This window comes from Xiphophorus couchianus, chromosome 17, assembly GCF_001444195.1.
Source record: "Xiphophorus couchianus chromosome 17, X_couchianus-1.0, whole genome shotgun sequence".
NCBI classification, from domain to species: Eukaryota; Metazoa; Chordata; class Actinopteri; order Cyprinodontiformes; family Poeciliidae; genus Xiphophorus; species Xiphophorus couchianus.
The window spans coordinates 4,014,735-4,026,098 of record NC_040244.1 but is presented as its reverse complement, the minus strand read 5'-3'; the positions used below and the strand labels follow the sequence as shown (position 1 = coordinate 4,026,098).

The 11,364-nt window shown below is 37.7% G+C and overlaps 1 protein-coding gene across 13 annotated transcripts in view; it reads right to left on the bottom strand.

Annotated features, from left to right (window-relative positions):
- Window positions 1-146: 146 nt before the first annotated feature.
- Window positions 147-11,364, bottom strand: part of cacna1c (calcium channel, voltage-dependent, L type, alpha 1C subunit) — a 195,568-nt gene continuing 184,350 nt past the window's right edge. For all 13 annotated transcript variants that reach the window (XM_028044450.1, XM_028044461.1, XM_028044452.1 and 10 more), the window contains one exon: window positions 147-10,912. In XM_028044450.1, coding sequence (XP_027900251.1) covers window positions 10,418-10,912 — 495 coding nt within the window. In that variant the 3' untranslated portion in view covers window positions 147-10,417. The remainder of the gene's footprint in view (window positions 10,913-11,364) is intronic.

Here is an 11,364-nt window from a genome sequence, read left to right as displayed (position 1 = left end):
TTCAAACTTTAGGTTTGGTAAAAATTTTCTAATCCTCCAACTGAAATTTGACCTTTGTGACAGAGTGATCACATCACCGAGAGGCTCCTAATACCTGCCTACCATAACGCCTAGTGTGACACATGTGGAAGGAAAAGGAAAACAGCTGTAGGAAATGCAATTTATTTGCAATTTTTTAATAACATCATTCCTCAGATAAAAATGCAATGTTACAGGAATATACATCAGATATTAATTTAAAACTTGCTTCAAGGGACCATACAGTCTAAATATACTTTTTCCTTTTTTATGTACTGGTAGCGTGCGTTATAAGCAAGACAGACTCTGTCACCAATGACAGACTGACAAGTTACAGATACAAACTGTACATAAGTTATTTACAAATAATTTTTTTATGTATTTTTTTTACTTTAATTTTTATGGAAAATAGGAGTAGAAAAAGTGATTGAATTGATTTTCTGATTTATTTAATTTGTATACTTTCCCTTTCTAATACCTAAATTAAATTGACAGAATAAAAAAAAAAGAATTTATCTTTAGAAAAAAAGAAAGAGAAGAAGAAAATAAGGGTGTGTAAACTAAGACACCATGCAGTCATCGCTAAGAGACCAAATGACAATGTAAGGAAACTAAAATATGTTGGGCCAGTGTCACTTTGCAAAATTGGTATCAACGAAATCCCACCTGCTGTGGAGGGGGAGTGGCTTATGTTTAAGAACTACAAAAATGGCCACCTGCCTCCAAAGCTACCAAGCACAATAACATACTCTAATTCATTATTTAGACCATAAATAGTGCTGTTAATATCACATTTAACAGTAGCGCCTTTAGTAACATCACAACAAATTGGTCTCAGTGTGATCACCTGCTTCCGAAGGAAAATAGAGCGATGAGAAACATCTTTCAGATGAATAAAAACAAACTGCTCAGTCCTATCAGTAATGGCCCTTTAACACTTTGCATGAGTAGCAACTGAAGACACAAATAGGACCATAAGACACTGTTTATGACAGGAGAGCAAACCCACACACCTCAGGCATTCACTCGGGTGATGAAGGAATGAAAAAGAGCTTTCCTTAACCTTTACCTTATATGGAGCTGTGGATCTCCTACTGCTAACGACGACTAGATGAAAACACTGATAAAGTTGCATCACATAGACACACAAGGCCTATATGTACCTAACTCTTTGTGCTCTAAAAAGAGAAACCTGCAGAGACCTAAGTGACATGTGGGGTCTAAGATAATTGGCTATGAAATACTGTTCTTTCACTCCATTGTCTCACCCTAAACATTTCCAGTAAGATCATCACTGTCTCCTACATTCAAGGGATACTTTTGCGGATTTTTAAAATGATTTTTAGTGCAACATAAAGTAGCTCTTGTGTGTAAAATCAGCAGTAAGAGACAAAATGCAAGCAGAAACATTCAATTCTAATCAGGATGAAAACTGCTGCTGCTTTGCAAAGCTGCTCCTGTATGCCTGTGGGGTCGAATACACCGATTTCTATTATACATACATTGTATTTTATTCAGTAATATAAATGAAAGAGGGTTTGGGTGTAATTCCTTTTCTTTTTAAAAAAAAGAAGCAATGTTTGTGCCACGTTAGTGGGGACTCCAAAATTTTGGGGTTTACCATAAAAAAATACAAACAAATCAAAGGAAGAAGCACAAGGCTTTTCAACGACCTATTAAAACTGTCATCCTGTTGACATAAAGGTGCTGATGTATGTGCTGCTACACATTGAGTGATTTATACATAGTTATTCTGCATGCTGATTAAATCCTACAGTATAAGCAAATTTCTTCTGTTGCCTCCAGAGAAAAAGGATGCAGGCAACTCATCACCACCAACCTCTGATATGCTCAGTAAAGAAGTACCACACTGGCAAAACAGATAAAGAAACCCCAAAAACAATAAACCAAAGCATATTTTACAGATTGCAAATTAGGTGTTTTTATGTGTTAGTCTTGCATACCTTCCATACATCATTCCAATACAGTTTATGCAGAATCCTGCACTGCTCTCAGCTGTACTTCTATTTTATTAATAAACACATAATTAAGATTCCATTTTTTTTTTGCACAAGCAACAATGATAACAAGATATCTTTGCAAAACGTAAACTTATTAGTGTCAATTTAATGGAAGCATCTTGTTGATGATAAAACCAGGAACACTGCTGCCCTCTAGGTCAAAAATAGAAAAAACCCAGCATCTGCACAATTCCAAAACTCTCACAACATGGGAACTGAAAACCTGATGGGCTTTTTATTATTATTATTATTTAAACATCAAAATCATACAACAGAATGCAACATCCTGCATCAAGCTGTCATTTTACATTTTGTAATTTTGATATCCTTCTATAATTTTAATATCTAAAATACATCAGTTTCATTAAAATCACTTATATATATATATTAATATATCCCATATTTTACTTTCTGCCCTCTTTCTGCCTGCTTTATGAAAATAATATCTGTATAGCAAACACAGAGATGTTTCTTTTTGGCCTCCAAAAACAGAAGAATCAGTGTTTTTAATTAGAGTTTTTTTCATCAACAGACTATGCTAACTTTACCTAGAAAAGATAATAAAATCTCTATTCAAAATAGCAATCTTAAAATATTTTGTCATGATTTTACCATGAACAACAAAGACTTTGATTTACAAGAAAAATATCAAGCACTTCAGTTGCAACAATGGTAGATCCACATTAAGGAAATGTGAGGAAAATTCTCTCCTGGTCTCATGCTTGCAAAAAATGGAAAACTCTTAATACTTTAAGATTGTGTGTGGTTCAAAATAATATGCAGCAGCTTCCCTCTATCATCATTCAAACTCTCATCACATCTTTCTGTCACAGAAACATAACTACATTCAGATCACCTTAGTCAAAAGAAAATCTGCTCAAACTTCATTCTTAGGATCAACCCAACATGTTCTTTAAAAACATGAAATATTCTTTTAAAACCTTTAACATAAGACAATTTATTCCGATTCTACGTCTGGAACCTGTAGTGTAAAAAGCAGCAGTAGCATCATATCGGCGTGAAGCTAAAATCGACTAGCCAGACGCTAACCTACATGTATGTTGCGGTTCTAGCCTGCAAAAAATGCAGATAAAAATCTATACAGATGTAGTTCAAGTCCTCCAAATTCATCTTGGAAGATAAGCAGAGAAGCTACACAATTATGATTATTCACAATATATGGAAATCTAGTCCTTTAGAGGTTGATTTTTTTATTTATTTATTTTTTTGGTTTGTTGCTAGGATAATGCGTGTTTTCCTGATGTAGGACTACTTCCAGAGAAACGCGTCTCTCAGTGCTACAGTTGGGGTATATGAGCAGACCTTGACCTGTGTTGACAGGCTGCTGGTAGGTTGATGTGTCGAAGACAAATGCAAGCAAAAGCATGTTAGATTTCAGGTCCGTGAATACCGTGTGTTTAACATTTAAACAAAGGGCCACCTTTTTTTTTTCTTTTTTTTTTGTACCGAAGTTGAAACGCTAATGGTGATCAGACCTCCACTGTTTTCACTTAGTCTTTTTCTGACCCAACATTTTGCTGTATTTGTAGGACTGAAAAATCCGAAATGCAGCAGAATGATTGAAATGGTTACCAACATCCTCAGATTACTTTGTATATAAATTACACAAAAGTAGTTGCAAAATTTCAGGAATTTTCCAAGTTGGAAACTCCATGGAGATTAACAGGAATTTGTAGGAGTGAATGTAAAGTTTAAAAAACTACAATGTTTGCCTTTTAACAAGAAAATTAGGTTGGAAAAAACCTGGGCCATTATGGATAATTGATTTGAACTGAATTAAGGTCACATGTTTGACCCCAGAGCACCAGAAGATTAAAGCCATACATTTGATTCCTTGTACTACTTAAAATTTTGATTGTATTTTCGTATAAATTTAAGGTAAGGTATTATTCTTTAACTAACATATGTTTTATGTATGTCTACTATGGAAAATACTTTTACTTATGTCCCTAATTTCCTGTTTATTAGCATCAATTCCCATGAAAACCTTCCAATAAGCAATATTTTTAAAAAATTTCCAGAAATGTTGCGAACAATTTTGTTTCTCTTGGCAAGCTTCTCATGTGCAACAATGAATGATGTTATATTTTTCTTCAGAAAACCATATTATTTCTTGTTTTACTCTTGGCTAAAAACACAGTCAACGTATTGGGAGTGCCACCTATAATTAGGCCCTAATAAGACATCCAACCCAGATACATTCTCATATAGGTCCCCTTCCTGCTCCTTATTTTGACATTCTTGTGATTAAATATTTATATTTGTATACATTTTTGCTATATATAGTATATAAAAATATACAATCTTTAGCTAGTGGTGAGACAAAAGATATAATCCGCTATAGAAGACCAATACTTTATACCTCTAAAGAGAGAGAGCCTCATGCATGTGGACGTTATTTTTTTATATAATCCACCATGTAAGAACTTAAGCCACCCAAAAAGTTCCAAATATCATTCCCTCAAATACTTTCCAAAATAGCCTTCCCATTGTCATCAATCGCCAGATTGTCATGATTCTGTCAAAAGTGGGATAGGCGGAAAAGCAAGCATTTATCAATCTTTGCTTTCACTTCAGTATATTATTTCACTTTGACCTGCAGAGGGAGTAATTTTCATCAAAGTATGGACTGAGTAAATCAGTCTGACACACTGCTATTCCAAATGTACATAAAGACAACAGGGATTCATGAAACGCAGGAGTAGGAACGGGTTTAGCAATGTAACTGATCCATAGTTTTCATTTGGTGGATGGAACCAGCACAGAAAACAGAAACAAATTACAATGCTTTTGATTAATATGTGTAGTATTCATAAAATTTGTCATATTTGCCACTTAACATAATTACCGTTGGCCTGGTAAAAAATACTTTTATGAATAAAATATGAACTTTTTGGTCCTTTTACTAGAAACAGTTCATCTTCTGTAGGTCTGCAGAGCAAATTATTAAAGACAAGCAAAATTAAACTCGTGTTAGAAACGCCTGTTTAGGCTTGGGAGCTAATGTATTCTGCGTACTAATGTTTTAGTATCTTTCGGTACCTCAGGATATCAGAAAGTATAAAACAAGCCCCATAAGACACAAGATATGCAAAATCATCTTCCAGACATCTCTCTGCCACAAGTCCAATGTTGTAATGTGCACTATAGGTAGAAAACGCTACTGTTTGTCAAGGTGATATGATGCATAATGAGTATGAAACAACTAATCAACATGCAGACTTCATTCGATGCCGATGAATCTGAAGAAAAGAGTTTAACTCATTCAGAAATACACCTAAAAAGCAAAACAGACAAATCCAGAAAGGGGTCGAGACAGGAACAATAAAGCGAGCTGCGTTTTTCTGCTCATTGAAAAACAAAGAATATTTTTTCACTGTGACTCGGCTGTAACTAGATTGTTTTTCAGCAGCATGAAAAACACTGTTTGCAGGTCAGATTCAACCAAAACTCTAGTGCGACAAAAGACGGATAAATACAACTTAACTATACTGCACTGTAATGTATCTGATTTCAAGTATTTTAGGTTTGTTGTAATGTGGAAACCACTGAGTTAATGAGAAAATGACACATCTTGAAGCAGATTTTCGATTTCTTTTGTAGACTTTAACACACGTTTACTTCAGGAATTTGTACACAGTCATTGTTATTGCATTATTTTTGCATATCTTGTACTGCAACACAACACCTCAACGGTCATGCTAACGGCAATGCTGCTTGACTTCACACGGGGACGCCACAAGGCTCTGAATCTCTCACACTGGCAAAAGAAAGACACAAAGCAAGTCTGGTGGGGCACTTCTGATATGCACATACTGCTTTGTGTCAGGACAAAAGAAGTGAACATTTTTCACCATAAATAAATTACAGTATATATAACATCTGTCATTGAGACAGTCCCCATATCTGTCAGTACATGAGTATAAATATTTAAGAGTAGCGTCTTCCAAACTATTTCAACAACAAAAAACAGAAACCAAGACACAATGATACAGTGCTTATTTTATCTGAATTTAAATGCTGCTCAGGGTTCAAACAAACCATATCTCTCCACCTTAGACATTCAGTTGAAACAGCTTAAAACATAAATGAGCAAATGGCCCAGAAATGGAGTTTCAGTTTGGGTTTCCAGATGGGTTCAGATTAACTGTAAGAAATGCTAAGGTCATCTTAATGAAGCCGCAGGCTCCTATGGACGTTTGGGAAGGTGAGAACCCAGACTTCAGGGTATGATCAAAAACACAAGACGGTAACAGCACTGCAGCTATAAACCCACTCAACATTCACATTTAGATTGCATAATAATGACAGAAGTCTGTTACTGGCACAGGATGCAGTGTATGGCAGTGTGTTTATGCATACTCTCCGCTGCCACAAACCTGCTTTGTTTCACATGTAGAGCATGACAGTGATGGGAAATCCAAGAAAAAAAAAATCTTTTGGGCCTATGTTGATATATGATGGTGTTTCGGTGAGAGCTGTAATTTATTTCAGTTTTATTTATATAAAAGGGACATCGGATGACAAAAACCTTTCCAACATGTTGGAATTTAGTTAAAATTACAGTTGTCAGTAATGGCTTAAAAATATATACGACTTTGGTTCAGCTTTAGCTGTTTCAGTCAAATATTTTGATGTATTTACATCTGAGTTAAATTTTAGCAATTTTACTTAATTCTCTTTGCATTAAGATGCTTATCTAAATTGTTTGTTTAAAAAAATACTCAAAAGTTCCTCAAAAAGCTGCATCTCAGATCAAAACATGCTATGACCTTGTCTCAAGTAGATCCACTTTATAATTAAGTAATAAATGTGAATTTATTCTAAAAGAAATAACCTGCTATTTAGTTGGAGACAAAAAAATCTTATAGCCGTTCTCCCTTCAAGGCGACCAAATAATTTTTCCTGATGCACAATTGTACATGACAAATTACTCTAAGTTGTATTACAATTTATCCAGCAACCAATGTAACCAATGGATGAAATCACTCTGAAAATCCATGTTTCTCGATTGTGTGTTGGGAATAAAATATTTTTGTGATAGGAGTCTCAAAGAGGTTTTATTAAAAGCCTTGCAGCAACTGGACAACAGCCCTAATTAATCATGGATGTGTCACTGTGGCAGTATAAATTTAAACTTTTCTGTCGTTATGAATAAGGACAATTGCAACTGTAGTAATTAGGGATATCCCGAGTCTGAACACTGAACTCCACTCCTGAGACCAAAAATAGTGGTAGATTTTAGGTGTCCTAAGCAGAGGAACAACTTCTTATGCAAGTTATGTTCAAAGATGATGAGCTGGAACCATACTGGAATATTCTACGAGCCATATTATAAACAACTTTTAACAAAACAGAGAGTAAACCTGCTAGCATTTGCTTAGCACTACAGCAAACTACTCTGCATGAAAACATAAGCGTTAGCAACATGTGAGCTTATTGAAAGCTATCTATATGTGCCAAGTCAGATATATGTTAAACATAGGATGGTCCTGCAGAAACTGCTTTAGTGAGAAAATATCTAACGTTATGTCCAGAGTGTTATTGGTGTATAAAGTTGCCACATGTCCCCTAAAATACTGAATCATAGGTGAATTAATAATTGATAATGGATTTATCTCGTTTTCAAATTGATACAAGACAGGGTTTTGACAACTATTTGTTTTCTTTGAGATTTATTCTGCTTTTGGCTATTTGCCTAAATAAACCTAAATATCTCAGATAACCAAAGATTTTTTAATATCAGTAAAAAAGATTACCTGAGTGAATACAAAATGCAGTTTTCAAATGATAATTTCTTTTGCCACTCCTGGGAAGATTTATCCCTGTTCTGTGTTTTCTGTGTTTGTGGATTATGTGGCCCCCGGTGGTTTGCTGGAGTAGGGAAATTACGGTAACCCTCTCTAGGCTGTATTGAGATGTCACTGACTTTGTTTCTCTTCTGTTCTTGATTTTTTTTTTTAGACTTGGACATGTTTTAGCCTACTTTGTGTCATCATAGGTTCCATTTAAGTGATTTTTAAATATAATTGTGCTGGGAAAATAGCACTGAAAAAGGCAATTTATCATAGTTAATTAATGATTTATTCAAGACGATTGCAATAAAGTGCCAATTTGAAAATATTCATATTGGTTTTCAGGCATATACATGGTATCAATCTTGATGAACTTTTGAACTTTCATTCTGTATTGGCAAAATGCCAATATTTTTGTATTGTTTGAATTGTTTACTGGAGGCAAATACTTCTGATTAAGACATCCCTATGTGAAAGGCTTCCTAACCTCTGGTCAAATACTATACACTTCCTGATCAGCAGTTTTATCTGCCTCATCCCCGCCTATATCCAAATGAGGGAGTAAAGAAAAGCTATGCAATGACTAGAGTTCAAAATGACACTTTTCTCTCTGCCACTTGGCTAAGAAAAGTAAAAACCGTGCTAAAGTAACCACAAAGCTTTGGAAGTATGCCTGTCCATGTTAACCCTGTGTTAAGGAGGCCCATTTCTACACAGACACACCCTCACACACATAACATACTTGTAATGCTACCTTAATTTACTGTATAGGCTTAAAATCAGCTTTTTATAGTACACAAGAAACCACACACACACGCCCACATTCCCACAGATTTTCTCTTCTGGAAAAAATAAATAAATAAATAGAATCTGTAAAAGGTGCATACAGATAGAGAGAAAGACCCTCCCACACACACACACTCAATCTCACACACTCATAAGTTGTACTAAAATGCAGACACGCATATGCACACACATTTATAGGTACACTCGCCCGCACACACTACGCCCTGCTTCGATACTTAAAACCTCTAAAAATTTTTCCTAAAAATAAACTGAGCAAAAATACATTTGTAAGACCAGCACCCCGATTGTGCAAACAAATCAAAGATAAATTAAAACAATTACGTCATGAATATAAAACAAAATATTGTCATGGCTAGCCAGTTTTGCACAATATTGAACTGTTAAATACATAGTGGGCACGGTCTGTAGAAAGAGTGTGTGGCAGCAAATCCGACAGGAATCCAAGCTGACAGGAAGAGGAGGTGCCCCAGAGAAGGAAGTGAGGTTGATTCACGGCATTTCTGCTGCGGAACACCCCCACCCCTAGACCAGAGTGTTCTTTTTATTTCTTCCTTTCAATTGGTCACTCCCATTCTTCCCTCCACTTTACCATCTGGGTAGCCCTGCATGACAAACACTCGCCTCCTCAAGTGCTGAAAAAAGCACACAAATCCAGCTATAAGGGGTGAGTGGTTGTAAGATAGCAAAGGAGAGGGAGGAAGGATAGGATAGAGAAAGGAGTGAGGAACAGTGAGGTATGAGGCAGAGAAGGGGCGTGGGGGGCTTTCTGTCTCTGCTTATCCACCAGTCGCTCCTCTAGTTTCCTGTTTGGTGGAGCCAAACAAGGAAAGGGTGGATGTGGTGGAGCTACGTCGAGGTGAGTTGGTCTCATGCTGGAGTCCAGTTGAGAAAACCAGCTGAGAAAAAAAGAGCCAGCTATCTTCCTGTTGGCCAGAAAGATTCCCCCCTTCCTGTTACAGCCCTGTTGTGGCTGCTAAATCATTCCTCCAATCCTCCCTCCCACACCTGGCTGGGGGCAGCGTGTCCCCCTAAATCCACTCTCGGGCTGGCAGGACTGTGCTCCAGGTTCCTGTAGCTTTGGAAGAGGAGGAGAAACGGGATTTAAATGGGGCATTCTTGTCCCCATTTTACACAATACAGCGCTTCATCGTTGAACGAAGAACGAGTTGACCTTTAACCACAGGTGGGGCTGTGGTCAGATGGTAATCTTCAAGTGACCCTCCATGAGCTGGTCTCTTGTCCTCTACCTGGCGTCATGGCGGCCAGTCAGACAACAATAACACACCACTAAATTAGGCATAGGAAATGAAAACATTAACATAAAGTCCATAAAAGGACTTCCTGCTTCTTTGTTTGATCTTTCTTCCATTCAGACAGTCCTTTGTCTTTTTTTTTGCTTGCCTCCATTTTCCTGCTCATTCCAGGTTGAGGACATGATAAAACTGTGAGGCACTTTAGAGCCACACTCTGACACGTGTGGTGAACACACACATACGAGTACAAATAGAGAAAAACACACACACAGACACACAGAAGCACACACTCAGATAGTATATAGTCTGATATACTTTACTGCAGACACACATACTAACTCAATTAAACCCGACAAAAGTCTTGTTGTGTTAAAGGTGCATCGCTGGCCGCCATTGTCCAGAGTGACAGAGTGAGCCAGCCAGCCGCCGCACTGTTTGCCATCACTGACGAACCTCAGCCTCTGATGGGCCAGTTTGCTGATCAAAGCTGCCGAGGCGGCACCTACAAGCTCGTCACACACTCCAAATCCTCATCCTCCAAAAGCCTGCTGTTCTTCTGCCGTGCTCCTGCGACCACAGCTGAACTTCTGTGGGGCCTCGCTTCCCTCACATTTGCCTCTTCTTCCTCCTCTTCTCGCCCTCCCCCTCTAGCTAGCAGTTCCTGTCGCTCCTCTATAGAGGATGGACCGTGGATGTAGCCCCTGCCCCCTCCAGCCTCTGCCCCCGCATCGTCGGGACTCATGCCGGCGTCTCGGTCCCTGTGCGTTGCAGCTGCTGCCGCTGCATTGTGGCAGGGGAGGCTGCCGTTGGGGCTGTGCTGAGAGGTGGAAGTGGTGCTTGATGTGGGGTTTGTGGCGGTGTTGCCGTTGAGAATGTTGCTGGCTGCCTGCTCCATCTCCTCAATGGTCATGTCACAGGCATCAGCTAACTCGGCTTTGGTTGCCTCAATGAAAGAAGGGTCCTGGGCAAAATGACCCAAACCTTCTGATATAAGAACCTTTGAAACAAAGAGCATAAGGAAGAAATAGGGAGGAGGCAGAGAGAGTAGTTAGTGCCTTGCTAAAGCCTTTGAAAATCATGTTTACTTTACAACCACAAGTATATTTTAATCAGATTTTGTCTGATGGGCAAACATGAAGTCATGCATAATTAAGAATTAAAATAAACAGCATTTAAATGGTATGCATTCTATTTAACTGCCCTGAGTCAATACTTTGTAGAGCCACCTAATGCTGCAATTAACACTGTAAGTCTTTTGAGAGTTAAGATTTTCCTCATTCTTCTTTAGTTTGGTCTTTGGGCAACGGCTCTGTCTGTTCTACACCAAATTTGCCTTGTAGTTTGCTCCATACCTCTTAAAACCTTCATATCCCTCCCACTGTATTAAAATACGCCAGAAGCTTTTTTTTTTTACCCTCTCTGGTGGGATCACACTGACCCTTTGTACCC